Here is a 16,482-nt window from a genome sequence, read left to right as displayed (position 1 = left end):
CATAAGGGGGTGTACGCGTCTGGAATTTGTCTGCAGTGGCTGGAGGCCCTGCCATGTCCATTCTCTCTCTTTCTCTGTCAAATAAATAAATAAATAAAAATAAAATATTTTTTTAAAAGTCAAGAATTTACTTTTAATTTGGTGAGAAAAAGAAACTAGAACAGTAGTCTAGTACTTATTCCTTAGGCTTAATATATACTTAAAGTTGTAATACTTTTTCAAATAAATATCTTTGAAAAGAATTTCAACTTTTCTAATATTTTAATTTTAGCATCTTAGAGCAAAAAACTCTATTTAAAGTGTCGGTTCATAGTATGCAAAGGCTTGGCCCCAAGTATTGTGTTGCTCAAAAGCATGTGAATTGAAGAGTTGAACTGCTAATTTATCTGAAAGGTCACATTTACTTGTTAATATTTTCCTGGTTGAAAGTGATTAAGGAGATTAGCACCTGACTCTATCTTTTTTGTTTTTGGTTTGGTTTTTTTGAGGTAGGGTTTCATCATAGTCAAGGCTAACCTGGTATTCACTATGTAGTCCAAGGTGGCCTTGAACTCATGGTGATCCTTCTGCCTCTGCCTCCCTAGTGCTAGGATTAAAGGCGTGCGCCACCATGCTGTGCTCTGACTGTAGCTTTAACTGAGGCTAGAACTCTTCAGTAGAAAATGTTATGTGAGCTCACCTCCAGAGGAAAATTTGGGACCGTATTTTTTTAAATCTAATTGTTGGGACACATTTTGGAATTTACCGAGGTTCAAGCAAGTCTGTTCTTCATTCTTTATTTTGTTCTTGTTTAGCATGGATTTTGATTCTGGAATCTGAAGTTGTATATATCTGTTTCTGGAAAGACCTTTCTGAATCAGTGACTTTGACTTAATCAGTATAGACTGTTTTTCTTGAGAACTTGTTCAAACTAGGTTAAATGAGACCTTAGTATTTTTTAAGGCAGGGTAACAGTTGGGAGGTAAGGAGAGTTCGCTTTTTTTCTTTTCCAAGTAGAATTGAACAATAAGCTGTTTCTCTGTTGTTAATGAGAGGAGTCCACTGTATATGTGGTGAGACACGATTCTTTCACCAGTGCTGCTGCCCACCCTTATGTCTCTTATCACAGGGCATTTTAAAATGATGCCATAAAACACATGTTGAGAATCTTTGGATCTCATGTTTATAGAAATCACATTTGAATGTCAGTTTCTGAGTTAAGGAACTGACAGTTATGGCACTTTCAGTCTCTATTAATATTTAGTAGGCAAGAGATTATTGTATTATTCCTTATGTGTTTGTAGATTTAAATACTTGTTGAAAAGATTGTTGGAAAACTTGTTTTATTGGGGCTGTATGTTTCTGCCATTGTATTGACTTGCTAACCTTAAAGTTATCCTATAATGGTTTGGGGCTGTATCTATAGTTTGAAATTTAGGACTATCCCTTGTATAGTAGGCAGTAAAGATGAACTTTCAGTACATTGTTCAGTTATTACACAGCTGTTATTTGTAACGAAAGTGTATGGTTCAGTCCATGTATTTGAATGATAGCTATTTTATAGTATCCATTTGGATGATGATTAATATGTAGAAACTGGTTCCCAAATACATTTGTCTCTTCTGGGCATTTCTTTGGGGTTTGTTCACACTCGTGTTTTTGCTTCTGATTTTGAAATCATTTTCCTTTGTTGTAGGATGAGCAGTTCTTAGGTTTTGGCTCAGATGAAGAAGTCAGAGTGCGAAGCCCCACAAGGTCTCCTTCAGGTACGGCTAATTAAGCACATAGTATGGCTTTAAGTTCTGTTTGGTAGTGGATTGTGGCTTCTTTTTATATTCTTTGCATATAGAGGATGATCTACCATCCTGGGGATAGAAAATTGTTTATGAATTGGTCTTTATGGTAGGGTTTTTGTCAGGCCATGTTTAGCTTATTTTTTAGTATGTTTTTCTGGGTACTGCTTGAGCATGGGAGGTATATTTCCACACACTGGTTTTGGGAAACCTGGTAGGCTTGTAAATAAAACCATCCTCTGATCTATCATTTTATATTATACAGTAATACTTATGCTTTGGGGAATATATGGCCATTAGTTTTTATAAATAAAATTTGGTATACTGTTATCAAAGAACTAAAATCAAAATATTGGTACTATATGACACCATTTTACCTGTATTAAAGAAATTGAAAACACTGTGGATGTGCGGAGGAGGTGGTAGAAAGAATGTAAGAACCAAAGGAAGGGTAGGACTCCTTACAACGTGCTCCTCCAGACACAAAATGCCCTGGATATCCATGACCTCACAGTGCCTTACACTACCTACACAAGGCTATCATAATAGGAGGAAAAGATCATGACATCAAAATAAAAGAGAAACTGATTGAGAAGGGTAGAGAAATGATGGAGAGTGCAGTTTCAAAGGGGGAAAGTGGGAGGAGGGTGGGTGGGCATTACCCATGGGTTATTGTTTACAATCATGGAAGTTGTTAATAAAAAATAATAATAATTAATTAAAAAAAGAAAAAACACAAAAAGAGAAAATATTGTGCTTCCATTTATTAACAATATTTGTCAGTATTTTTACCAACAAAATATTTAGAATTTTTAAAATATTTATTTACTTATTTGAGAGAGAGAGACAGAGAATGGACACTTCAGGGCCTCTAGCCACTGCAGACAAACTCCAGATGTGTGCGCCCCCTTGTGCATCTGGTTTATGTGGGTCCTGCGGAATTAAACCCGAGTCTTTTGGCTTTGCTGGCAAACACCTTAACCACTAAGCCATCCCTCCAGGCCTGGGATACCTTGCAATTCTTTGTAGACCTACAAGGAGATAGTGAATGACTAGTGAGAAGATGCTAAATGGAAATAAGGTGGGTTTTTTTGTTTTTTTTTTTTTTTTTTTTGAGGTTGGGTTTCACACTAGCCCAGACTGACCTGGAATTCACTATGTAGTCTCAGTCTGGCCTCAAACTCATGACAGTCCTCCTACCTCTGCCTCCTAAGTGCTGGGATTAAATGCATGCAGCACCACACCCAGTTTCTGAAATGGCTTTCTAAAAGATGTATTTCTTTATTTGAGAGAGAGAGTGGGCACACAAGACCTTCAGCCACTGCAAATGAACTCCAGATGTGTGCACCACCTTGTGCACCTGGCTTATATGGGTCCTGGGGAATCGATCTTGGGTCCTTTGGCTTTGCAGGCAAGTGCCTTAACCACTAAGTCATCTCTCCAGTCCAACTCTGTTTTTTTTTTTTTTTGGTTGGATTTTGTCATTGTTCAGATGAAAATGTATGCACATTCTTTTTAGGAGATACACACAGGGGCTGGAGAGAGGGCTCAACAGTTAAAGGTACTTGCTAGCAAGGCCTGATGGCCAGTGTTCAATTCCCCACAAAAAGCCAGATCGCTAAGTTAGCACATGCATCTGGAGTTTGTTTGCAGTGGTAGGAGGCCTTGGTGCTCCCATTCCTCCCCCCTCCTCTTTCTCTCTCTCTCTCCTTGCAAATACATGGTAAGAATATTTTATAATAACAAACACACATAGAAAAGCAATGTACTTCTAGTTTTGAAAATTATTAAGTCATGTCAGATAACTTCAGATTCTCTTTGGATGGTCATAAAGATACTCTATCTGTACCTTATGGAGGTGCTACTAGAAAGTTTTGTAAAGCTTAGCTTACTGGAGCTATGAACTCGTAGAGCTCAACGCAGTTGGTTTGGTCCCCTCATCAACAGAGAGTCTGAGGACTTTCCACATTCCTAGTGCTACCCAATTTCAGAGTGAACTGGAATACAGCTGCCTTGTCCTTTCTTGAAGAATGTCTATTCAACTTTGTTGGGTTTCATTTCAATGTTGTTGAATTTTATCCACATTCTGCTGTGGATAAGGGGACAGGAAAAGTGGGATTTTTTCAGATCCAGAAGGAAGGGTCACTCAGGCTCTTTTCTGTCTTTGTCCTTTGTTCTTCTTCTTTTTCTTTTTCTTTCTTTTTTTTCAGGAGATATATCTTTATTGATTTAGGAAAATATAGTGTCAAGTCTTATTTTCAAAGTGTTGCTTCTTTTGTATTCATTTTTTTTATTTTTTATTAACATTTTCCATGACTATAAAATATATCCCATGGTAATTTCCTCCCTCCCCACCAACTCTGTTTTTTGAGGTAGGGTTCTGCTCTAGCCCAGGTGGGCCTTGAATTCACTGTGTAGTCTCAGGGTATCTTCAAACTCATGGTGATTCTCTTACCTCTGTTTCCCAAGTGCTGGTATTAAAGGTGTGAACCAACCCACCAGGCAACTGGAAATAATAACTTAATTTTTTTGTTTTTTTGCTGGGCGTGGTGGTGTACGCCTTTAATCCCAGCGTGGGGGGGGAGCGGGGGTGTTCAAGGCCACCTTGATACTAGTGAATTCCAGGTCAGCCTGGGCTAGAGTGACTCCCTACCTCGAAAAACAAACAAAAAAAATATTTTAAATTTCTTTATTTGCAAGCAGAGAGAGGGTAGAGCAACAGAATGGATAAATCAGGGCATTTCCCCATTGCTAACAAACTCCAGATGCATGCATCACTTTGTCCATCTAGCTTTATGTGGGAGATGGACAAGCAAGTGCCATTAACCACTGTGACATCTCTCCGGCCCCAGGAAATAACTTTTTTTTTTCCAAGGCAAAGTCTGACTATAGCCCAGGCTAATGGGAACTCACTCTGTAGCCCCAGTGATCCCAGTGATGATCCTCCTATGTCAACCGTTGGAGTACTGGGACTAAAGAAGTGCCACTATGCCTGGTAGAAATAGCACTTAAAAGCTTATATAATTCAGTTCTATGTGGAGAAGGCTGGAGATCGTTTGATGAGAATTACATTCTTTTTTTATTTTTATCTTTTGGTTTTTCAAGATAGGGTCTCACTCTGGCCCAGGCTGACCTGGAATTCACTATGTAGTCTCAGGGTGGCCTCAGGTTCACGGTGATCCTCCTACCTCTGCCTCCTGAGTGCTGAGATTAAAGGTGTGTGCCATTGCACCTGGTCATATTCTTCATCATGTTTGCTTTTTTTTTTTTTTGCTTTTTTGCAGGGGTGGGGGGATTTTGAGGTAGGATCTCACTCTAGCTCTGGCTGACCTGGAATTAACTCTGTAGTCTCAGGGTGGCTTTGAACTCTCAGAGATCCTACTATCATTGACTCCCAAGTGCTGGGATTAAAGGCATGTACCACCACACCCAGCTTTCTTGTTTGATTTTATATGGATAAATACTATAGTTGAATGTGCTATTGTTATATGGCTTTACTCCTTGAAATTGACTTATGTTTCTGATGTGTGCTGGCATCTGGGTCTCGGTTGAGTCCTCATATATTGTTGTTGTTGTTTTTAACTTTTTTGCTTGGTTTATTTTTATTTATTTATTTGAGAGTGACAGAGAGAGAGAGAGAGAGAGAGAGAGAGAGAGAGAGAGAGAGAGAGAGAGAATGGGCACGCCAGGGCCTCCAGCCACTGCAAACAAACTCCAGACACGTGCGCCCCCTTGTGCATCTGGCTAATGTGGGTTCTGGGGAATCGAGCTTTGAACCGGGGTCCTTAGGCTTCACAGACAAGCGCTTAACTGCTAAGCCATCTCTCCAGCCCTCCTCATATATTTTTAATAGTCTAAGTTGACAGTTTTTGTTTTCCCAAATAGTAGTGGCATTGCCATTTTAATTACTAGTTAGTGTCTTAGGATCTGTTAGACAATAGCAATGATTTCCTTAAGGTGTGATATGTTCTAACCCAATCCTTCATTTAAAAATAATAACATGAGGTCAAGAAACTGCATATCGAGCAATTGCTATAACCAGTATATGTGTTCTTAGGATATGGTCCCCTCCCCCCCTCCATATTATATCCCCCATCCCTGGCATATCGGGATTACCAGGTATGGTCTTGCTCTGGCTCAGGTTGACCTGGAATCCATTAGGTAGTCTCAGGGTGGCCTCAAACTCATGAAATTCACCTACTTCTGTCTCCCAATGCTGGGATTAAAGGTGTATACCACCACACTAATGCCAGGTAGTTCTGGCCTTGAACTCAGCAATCCTTCCCAAGTACTGGGATTAAAGGTGTGCACCACTATGCCTGGCATTTTTTTAGTTAAAATTTTTTTTGTCTATTTTAATTAATTTATTTATTTGAGAGCTACAAACAGATAGAAAAAGAGGCAGATAGAGGGAGAATAGGCTTGTCAGGGTCTCTAGCCACTGCAAGCAAACTCCAGACACATGTGTTACCTTGTGCATCTGGCTTTATGTGGGTACTGGGGAATCAAACCTTGGCCTTAGGCTTTGTAGTCAAACACCTTAACCAATGAGCCATCTCTTCAGCCCTAAATTCTTGATAGTTTCCAAGTTGAGCTGCTGCTTTTAGTTTGACAAAATCAATTTTTTTTAATTTTGTTTATTTTTATTTATTTGAGAACGACAGTCAGAGGGAGAAAGACAGAGAGAGAATGGGCGTGCCAGGGCCTCCAGCCACTGCAAATGAAATCCAGACGAGTGCACCCCCTTGTGCATCTGTCTAACGTGGGTCCTGGGGATTCGAGCCTCAAACTGGGGTCCTTAGGCTTCACACAGGCAAGCACCTAACCACCAAGCCATCTCTCCAGCCCTTTTTCTTTTCTTTTCTCTTTTTTTTTTTTTTTTTTTTTTTTTGTGACTGGATTTTGCTCTGTAGCCCTGGATGGCTTTGAACTTGCAATATTCCTGTCTCTGCCTTCCTAATGCTGGGATTTACAGACATGCTTTGTTTTTCCCAGCCAATTCTTTTATTTACAATAGCAGAAATTGCTTATTTGACCTTGATATCAATTAAATTTAATACTTGTAATCTCCAGATAAGAGAATGGAGTAATGAACATATTATGTCACTTCCCTGATTAGTTCATATGCCACCAAGTTCAGTGCTTTTATTCTGATCTCACAAATGTTCTTCTCTCCAGTAAAACTGTCTTAGTTTACTTTGGTAAAACAGATTGAAAATACTGCATGCAGAGTTGCCCAGGAGCCTTTTCCTATTAAAGTTGGTATTGTTGGTCAAATTTATTCACAGCCCTTATTGTACACTGAAAAGGTGGGATGACTGATTGGAAGCATTCGTTTGTTTGCTTGGCGGGGGTTGTTTTGAGACCTGGTCTCCCTGTGTCGCCTAGGTTTGGACTAGAACTCACTCTGCGGTTCACATTGGCCTCATGCTCTTCAGTCCTCCTGTCTTAGTCTCCAACTACTGCCAGTGCTCACTTTGAAACATGGTCTTTAATGTTGCTCTTTGGATACTAGGATAAAATAGAGCCAATTGAAGATAAACTTTTTTTCATTTAGGGGGAAGACAAACCTTTTTGCTTATCTGAGTTGCAAGAATGACACTTTTCTACATTACATGTTCAGTTAAAAATTTATTTGTTTGTTTGTTTGTTTGTTTGAGGTAGGGTTTCACTCTAGCCCAGGCTGACCTGGAATTCACTATGGAGTCTCAGGGTGGCCTCGAACTCATGGCGATCCTCCTACCTCTGCCTCCCAGTGCTGGGATTAAAGGTGTGTGCCACCATGCCTGGCTTAAATTTTTATTTTTATTTTTTAGTTTTTTTTAATGCAAAAAATTCTCATATTTTTATTGTTTAATTGAGAGAAAGAGACAAAGAGAGGGAGGGAGAGAATGGGCACACCAGAGCCTCCAGCTATTGGAAACAAAACTCCAGTTGTATGCACCACCTTGTGCATCTGGTTTACATGGGTTCTGGGGAATCGAACCTGGGTACCTCAGCTTTGCAGGCAAGTGCCTTAACCACTAAGCCATCTCTAGTCCAAATCTTCATGTTTTAAGTAAGTTTATGGTTTCTTTTTTCCTTTCTTTTTTTGAGGTAGGGTCTCACTGTAGCCCAAACTGTCCTCGACCTTGAACTTACAGCGATTCTCCTACCTCTACTTCCTGAGTGCTGAGATTAAAGGCATGAGCCATCATGCCTGGCCAGTTTATGATTTTTTTTTTGTTTTGCTTTGTTTTTGTTTTCTGAGGTGGGGTCTCACTCTAGCTCAGAGCTGACCTAGAATTCACTATGTAGTCTCAGGGTGGCCTCGAACTCCTGGTGATCGATCCTTCTACCTCTGCCTCCCAAGTGCTGGGATTAAAGGCATGTGATACCACACCTGGCTAATTTTTATTTTCTTTTCTTTTTCTTATTTTTTTAGTTTTTCAAGGTAGGGTTTCACTGTAGCTCACAAACTCACAGTTGATTCTCCTACTTCTGCCTCTCAAGTGCTCAGGTTAAATGCATGTGCCATCATGCCTGGCTATTTTGATTTTTGTTTTTGTTTTTGTTTCAATTTCCCGAGGTAGCATCTTGCTCTAGCCCAGGCTGATCTAGGATTCACTATGTAGTTTCAGGGTGGCCTCAAGCTCACTGCAGTCCTCCTACCTCAGCCTCCCTACCACTTGGATTAAAGGCATGTGCCACCATGCCCAGCTATTTTGATTTTTTAAAAAATATTTGTATTTATTTATTTGCAAGGTGAGAGAGAGAAGGAGGGAGGAAGGGAGGGGAGAGATGAACAGAGAGAATGAGCATACCAGGGCCTCCAGCCACTGCAAACGAATTCCAGATGCATGTGCCACTTTGTGCATCTGGCTTTACATGGGTACTGGGGAATAGAACTGAGTTCTTTAGCATTTGTAGGTAAATGCATTAAACAGTAAGCCATCTCTGCAGCCCTTGATTTTTGTATTAAAAAAGTAATTAAATATTCTTCTAGAGAAAATTTTATTTCATTGAGGCAATTTTTTTTTTTTTTTTTGGTTTTTCGAGGTAGGGTCTCACTCTAGCCCAGGCTGACCTGGAATTCACTATGTAGTCTCAGGGTGGCCTCGAACTCACGGCAATCCTCCTACCTCTGCCTCCCGAGTGCTGGGATTAAAGGCGTGCGCCACCACGCCCGGCTAGAGGCAAATTTTTTTGATGAAAAGAAACTAAGCACAATTAAGATGTGTTATTGACTCAATAGACCCAAGTTGAGTTCAGTACAAAATGGCCTGTGCTAAATTATATTCAGCTTAGCTAAGACCTGAAATACACACTAAATCTATGCTCTTCATTGTTTTATTTCCATACATAGTTAAAACTAGCCCTCGAAAACCTCGTGGGAGACCTAGAAGTGGCTCTGATCGAAATTCAGCTATCCTCTCAGACCCAGCAGTTTTTTCCCCTCTAAATAAATCAGAGAGCAAGTCTGGAGATAAGATCAAGAAGAAAGATTCTAAAAGTATAGAAAAGAAGAGAGGAAGACCTCCCACCTTCCCTGGAGTAAAAATAAAAATTACACATGGAAAGGACATTTCAGAGTTACCAAAAGGAAGCAAAGAAGATAGTTTGAAAAAAATTCAACGGACCCCTTCTGCTATGTTCCAGCAAGCTACAAAGATTAAAAAATTAAGAGCAGGTAAACTCTCTCCTCTGAAGTCTAAGTTTAAGACAGGGAAGCTTCAAATAGGAAGGAAAGGGGTACAGATGGTAAGACGGCGAGGAAGGCCGCCATCAGCAGAACGGATAAAGACTCCTTCAGGTCTCCTTATTAATTCTGAGCTGGAAAAGCCCCAGAAGGTCCGGAAAGACAAGGAAGGAACACCCCCACTCACGAAAGAAGATGAGACAGTTGTCAGACAGAGCCCTCGAAGGGTTAAGCCAGTCAGGATCATTCCTTCTTCGAAAAGGACAGATGCAACAATTGCCAAGCAGCTCTTGCAGAGAGCAAAAAAGGGGGCTCAAAAGAAAATTGAAAAAGAGGCAGCTCAACTCCAAGGAAGAAAGGTGAAGACACAGGTGAAAAATATCCGACAGTTCATCATGCCTGTTGTCAGTGCCATCTCCTCACGAATCATTAAAACCCCTCGGCGCTTTATAGAGGATGAGGATTATGACCCTCCAATTAAAATTGCACGACTAGAGTCTACGCCCAACAGTAGATTCAGTGCGACATCCTGTGGATCTTCTGAAAAGTCAAGTGCAGCTTCCCAACACTCCTCTCAGATGTCCTCAGACTCCTCCCGATCTAGTAGTCCCAGTATCGATACCACCTCAGATTCTCAGGCCTCTGAGGAGATTCAGGCTCTTCCTGAAGAACGGAGTAACACCCCTGAAGTTCATACTCCACTGCCTATTTCCCAGTCCCCAGAAAACGAGAGTAATGACAGGAGAAGCAGAAGGTACTCGGTGTCAGAGAGGAGCTTTGGATCCAGGACAACTAAAAAATTGTCAACTCTGCAAAGTGCCCCTCAGCAGCAGACTTCTTCCTCCCCACCTCCACCTCTCCTTACGCCTCCCCCTCCTCTCCAGCCAGCCTCCAGTATCTCTGACCACACACCCTGGCTTATGCCTCCGACTATCCCCTTAGCATCGCCATTTTTGCCTGCTTCTGCTGCTCCCATGCAAGGGAAGCGAAAATCTATTTTGCGAGAGCCGACGTTCAGGTGGACTTCTATAAAGCATTCTAGGTCAGAGCCACAATACTTTTCCTCAGCAAAGTATGCCAAAGAAGGTCTGATTCGCAAACCAATATTTGATAATTTCCGACCCCCTCCACTCACTCCTGAGGATGTTGGTTTTGCCTCCGGCTTTTCTTCATCTGGTACTGCTGCTTCAGCCCGCTTGTTCTCACCACTCCATTCTGGAACAAGGTTTGATATGCACAAAAGGAGTCCCCTGTTGAGAGCTCCAAGATTTACTCCAAGTGAGGCACACTCTAGAATATTTGAATCTGTAACCTTGCCTAGTAATCGAACTTCTGCTGGGGCATCCTCTTCAGGAGTGGCTAATAGAAAAAGGAAAAGAAAAGTGTTTAGTCCCATTCGATCTGAGCCAAGATCGCCTTCTCACTCCATGAGGACAAGAAGTGGAAGGCTTAGTACTTCTGAGCTGTCACCTCTCACTCCCCCATCTTCTGTCTCTTCCTCATTAAGCATTTCTGTTAGTCCTCTCGCCACTAGTGCCTTAAACCCAACTTTTACTTTTCCTTCTCATTCCCTAACTCAGTCTGGGGAATCTTCAGAGAAAAATCAGAGACCAAGGAAGCAGACTAGTGCTCCAGCAGAGCCATTTTCATCAAGTAGTCCTACTCCTCTCTTCCCTTGGTTCACCCCAGGCTCTCAGACTGAGAGGGTGAGAAATAAAGACAAGGCCCCCGAGGAGCTGTCCAAAGATCGAGATGCTGACAAGAGCGTGGAGAAAGACAAGAGTAGAGAGAGAGACCGGGAGAGAGAAAAGGAGAATAAGCGGGAGTCAAGGAAGGAAAAAAGGAAAAAGGGAGCAGAAATTCAGAGTAGTTCTGCTTTGTATCCTGTGGGTAGGGTTTCCAAAGAGAAGGTTGTTGGTGAAGATGTTGCCACTTCATCTTCTGCCAAAAAATCAACAGGGCGGAAGAAGTCTTCATCACTTGATTCTGGGACTGATACTGCTTCTGTGACTCTTGGGGATGCAACAGCTGTCAAAACCAAAATACTTATAAAGAAAGGGAGAGGAAACCTGGAAAAAAACAACCTGGACCTCGGCCCAACTGCCCCATCCCTGGAGAAGGAGAAAACCCTCTGCCTTTCCACTCCTTCATCTAGCACTGTTAAACATTCCACTTCCTCCATAGGCTCCATGTTGGCTCAGGCAGACAAGCTTCCAATGACTGACAAGAGGGTTGCCAGCCTCCTAAAAAAGGCCAAAGCCCAGCTCTGCAAGATTGAGAAGAGTAAGAGTCTTAAACAAGCTGACCAGCCCAAAGCACAGGTATTCTTTTCCATCTTGCCTGTTTAACCAAATTTACCGAGCCCCTTCTTTTAGCAAGTTTCAATTAGGCTGTGTTGCAATCACATCCAGTTCTGAGAATTAGGCGATACATAGTAGACGTGATGGTATGTACATAGTTTAAAGGACTAGTTGGATTCTGATATGTAAAAAAATTACATTCTAACTAGAACAATATGAGTAGAAAATGCTGTTAATTTCAGGATGCGAAAATAGTTAATTTCTGTATATTCATATGCCTTACCAGCTGGGAATAGCTAGAGTTGTATGGTTTTTTTGTCTTTCGAGGTAGGGCTAATTTTGCCAGGCTGGCCTTGAATTCACAGCGATCCTTACCTCGGCCTCAAATGAACCCAAGATGCATGTACCACTTTGTGCATCTGGCTTTTCATGGGTACTGGGGAATTGAACATGAGTTGTTAGGCTTTATGGGCAAGTATCTTAACTGCTGAGCCATCTGAGTTGTATGCTTTGATGTTAGATCATAATAAATTAATCAGGTATATATCTTGGCTTCATTTAATTTAATTTGAACATGTAGGTTGTCTTTTTCTTTTTCTTTTCTTTCTTTCTTTCTTTCTTTCTTTCTTTTTTTTTTCCTTTGGCCTACCTCGTATTTAGGGTCAAGAAAGTGATTCATCTGAGACCTCTGTGCGAGGACCCCGGATTAAACATGTCTGCAGAAGAGCTGCTGTTGCCCTTGGCCGAAAACGAGCTGTATTTCCTGATGACATGCCCACCTTGAGTGCCTTACCATGGGAAGAACGAGAAAAGATTTTGTCTTCCATGGGGAATGATGGTAGGTCAGGGAGGTCAACCTTGGAGTGTGAGTAGACTTATTTGTTTGCTAATAATTTTCTGATGTCCAGTAAGCTCTTCCAGTTAGTCTGGATTTTTCAAAAAACAAATAGCTCAAGTGGATTAAATGTGTGAAAATTTTGTTAGTGGGAATGCTACAGAAAGAAAAGGGGAGGTAACCAAGAAGACTAGTAAGCTATTAGATACTGATATTCTCTGACTCTCATGAAGGAGGAGGACAGAGCTTTCTAAACTGCTGTATGGTGTAAGAAAGGTATGGCAAAGAGGAATCTTGTATCCCAGGAACAAATCTAACGGCTTAGCATCTCTGCCACACTAAGAGCCGCTCTGAGGATGGCTGTGCTACGTGTGGCCTTTTGGTGCTGGTGGTTTGCGGAGTACAGCATTTGGGACTCTTGGTCAGTTGCACTTCCCGTAATTGAAAGTCTGTGAAGCACGGTCTTGTGACTGGTGTATAGTTCCAAAATGTTGGTTAACTTGCTCTTAAGAAATTAAAGGCCTAAACAGTCCTTAGAAGCAGACTATTCATATTCGTATTTTTTATATTAGGTTAGATTGTTTTGCTTTCAATATTTGGAGTTTTTGTTTGTTTGTTTTTCTAGGTAGGGTTTCACTCTAGCCAGGCTGACCTGGAAGTCACTATGTAGTCTCAGGATGGCCTCAAACTCATGGTGCTCTTCCTACCTCTGCCCTGAGTGCTGGGATTAAAGGTGTGCACCACCATGCCCAGCCCAGTATTTGGATTTTTGCTATCATCAATTAAGCAGCAGATTATATGCATTTTTTTCTCAATTTTTATTAACATTTTCCATGATTATAAAAAGTATCCCATGGTAATACCCTCTCCTGTTATATGCATTTTTAAACAGTTTAATTATTTAAACAACTAGTTTTATATATGAATTTTTGGTTGAATATTTTTATTATAAAGTACTTCAGTTTGGACTACCAGTTAAAATGGGGCTAGTGGTATCTAATAATATGAAGGGATTTTGAGGGTTTACCCCTCTATTCTCCAAAAAGGGTTAGCTAATCCCTTGGAACTAAAGACATTTTTCTTTAACAGACAAGTCATCAATTGCTGGCTCAGAAGATGCTGAACCTCTTGCTCCACCCATCAAACCCATTAAACCTGTCACCAGAAATAAGGCACCTCAGGAACCTCCAGTAAAGAAAGGACGCCGATCAAGGCGTTGTGGGCAATGCCCTGGCTGCCAGGTGCCTGAGGACTGTGGTGTTTGCACTAATTGCTTAGACAAGCCCAAATTTGGTGGCCGCAACATCAAGAAACAGTGCTGCAAGTGAGTGGGTCTTTCTCCGAGGTGATGACCTCAGTCATTAAGATTGCTTATTATCCTTGGTTTGTTGCAGAGATGCATCAGAAAACCTGTGTGGTTGCATTGAATCTCGCTGAGTTTCAAGATTGGTTGCAGAGTTGAATTTTGTCATGTGGTTAGGTTTGAGCTCCTTAAATAAAAGTGCTCTACAGCTGTGCATTCATATAAAACATTTAATGGCACCATTCTGTTTGCACAGTTCAACATGGCAGTCATCAAGTACATGTGGCTCTGGAGCACATGCCATGTGGTTAGTGTGATTGAGGGGCTAGATTTGTTTGTTTGTTTTTGAGGTAGTGGTCTCACTCTAGCCAAGGTTGATCTAGAATTCACTCTGTAGTTCAAGGCTGGCATTGAACTAACAGTGATCCTCTCACCTCTGCCTCTTGAGTGCTGGGATTAAAGGTGTGCTTCACTACACTGGGTTTATTTCATTTTCATTTATGTAACTTTAAGTAGTCACATGTGCCTAACAATGACCATGTTAGTGCAGCTCTTAAAAGTTTCTAAACATGACAAATTTAGGCATAGGATTTCTTGGATCAACTGAAATCACTGTTTTTGTTTCTTTTTTTTCCCTTTGGTTTTTTGAGGTAGGGTCTCACTCTAGGTCAGGCTGACCTGGAATTCACTATGTAGTCTCAGGGTGGCCTTGAACTCATGGTGACCCTCCTACCTTTGCCTCCTGAGTGCTGGGATTAAAGGCATGTGATACCATGCCTGGCTGAAATCACTTTTATCTTTGGGGTGCAGGAAAACTGCCTAAGTGTCTGATTCTTGATTGATTGATTGTTATTTTTCTTTTTTTCTCTCTTTCTTGAGTTAGGAACTTTCTGTGAAATTCAGGTTGACCTCAAGCTTGCTATCCTCCTGTCTCAGCCTCTTGAGTTCTTGAATGATAGGCATAATGTACACTATCATACCTGGCTTTCTTCTTTTAGAATCTTTCTTAATTTTTTTTTTTTAATTTCTCCATTTATTTGAGAGATAGAGGTGGGGGGGGGCGGGAGGGAGAGAATGGGCATGCCAGGGCCTCCATCCACTGCAAATGAACTCCAGATGCACGCACCACTTTGTGCTTCTGGCTTCCATGGGATCTGGTGAGTCAAACGTGGGTCCTTATGCTTCACAGGCAGGTGCCTTAACTGCTAAGCCATCTCTCCAGCCCCTCTTAGAATCTTTTCATACATGTGTGTTTTCTTCTTTTTTCTGGTGCTGGGGATTGAACCTTGGGCTAGGTATGTTAGGTAAGTGCTGTGCCACTAAGTTTTGCCTTTAGTCCTCATATGGAATTTCTTTTCAGTTTTTAGTATTTTTATTTATTTGATCGAGATAATGGATACCCTAGGTCCTCTTGCCACTGCAAATGAACTCCAGGTGTACACCACTTTGTCATTTTGTGACTCTGGCTTTTATGTGAGTACTAGGGAATTGAACTGAGCTGGCAGGCTTTTTAAGCAAGGGAGTCATCTCCTCAGCTCCAGTCTTCTTTTTTTTTGGGGGGGGAGGGGGTTTTGAGGTAGGGTCTCATTCTAGCTCAGGCTGACTTGGAATTCACTGTCTAGTCTCAGGATGGGCTGAAACTCATGGTGATCCTTCTACCTCTGCCTCCCAAATGCTGGGATTAAAAGCATGTGCCACCATGCCCTGTTCCTTTTTTTTTTTTTTTTTTAAGGCTTTGCCTCACTTTTTCCCAGGCTGGCCTGGAACTCCTCACTCTACAGGCTACAGCGTAGGCTGGCCTTGAACTCTTGGCTCCCACCTCAGCTTCCTGAGTACTGGGATTAAAGGCATACACCACTGTGTCTGGCCTCACATGGACGTTTAAAAAAATATATTTTATTATTTATTTGAGAGAGAGAAAGACAGAGATAGAGAGAATGGCCATGCAAGGGCCTTCAGCCACTGCATACAAATTCCAGACACATATGCCACCTTGTATACCTGGCTTACATGGGTCTTGGGGAATCAAACCAAGTCCTTTGGCTTTGTAGAAAAAAACCTTAATCACTAAGCCATCTCTCCAACCCTGGAGTTATTTTTTTTTTTTTAATTTATGAGAGCGAGAGAATGAATGAATGTATGGGCATGGCAGGGCCTCTTGCCACTGCAAACGAACTCAATAATTGTGCCACTTTGTGCATCTGGCTTTACTTGGGTACTAGGGGATTGAACCTGGGCCATTAGGCTTTGTAAGCAAATACCTTTAACCACTGAGGCACTTCCTCAGCCCATGTGGAATTTTTTTAATACTCTCACCTTTTCTTTTTGTTTTTATTTATTTCTTTCTAGTGTTTTGAGGTAGGGTACTCGCTCTAGCCCAGACTGACCTGGAATTCACTATGTAGTCTTGAACTCACTGTGATCCGCCTACCTCTGCCTCCCACATGCTGAGATTAAAGGTATGCGCCACCAAGCTGGGCTTTGCCCTTACCTTTTCTCCCTTTCTCAGTCACTTTCTGCCACCTAGGCTTGTTTAAAATGAATTAGGAGAGTTGTACAAACAGAAATTTTGGCATCCAGGTACCTTACAGAGT

The 16,482-nt window shown here is 41.4% G+C and overlaps 1 protein-coding gene across 6 annotated transcripts in view; it reads left to right on the top strand.

The window, feature by feature from the left end:
* The window catches only part of Kmt2a (lysine methyltransferase 2A), a 115,048-nt gene that overhangs the window by 41,189 nt on the left and 57,377 nt on the right, over positions 1–16,482 (top strand). For 4 of the 6 annotated variants that reach the window (XM_045145364.1, XM_004667401.2, XM_045145365.1 and 1 more), the window contains exons 2-5: positions 1,676–1,745; positions 9,118–11,771; positions 12,411–12,588; positions 13,675–13,909. In XM_045145364.1, the coding sequence (XP_045001299.1) occupies positions 1,676–1,745; positions 9,118–11,771; positions 12,411–12,588; positions 13,675–13,909 (3,137 nt within the window). The remainder of the gene's footprint in view (positions 1–1,675; positions 1,746–9,117; positions 11,772–12,410; positions 12,589–13,674; positions 13,910–16,482) is intronic. The other 2 variants (XM_045145367.1, XM_045145368.1) reach the window with 2 other exon arrangements.

Source organism: Jaculus jaculus, chromosome 3 (assembly GCF_020740685.1).
Source record: "Jaculus jaculus isolate mJacJac1 chromosome 3, mJacJac1.mat.Y.cur, whole genome shotgun sequence".
In the NCBI taxonomy this organism is placed as follows: domain Eukaryota; kingdom Metazoa; phylum Chordata; class Mammalia; order Rodentia; family Dipodidae; genus Jaculus; species Jaculus jaculus.
Note: the sequence above shows the minus strand (reverse complement) of the source record. Positions and strands in the feature narration are given on the sequence as shown.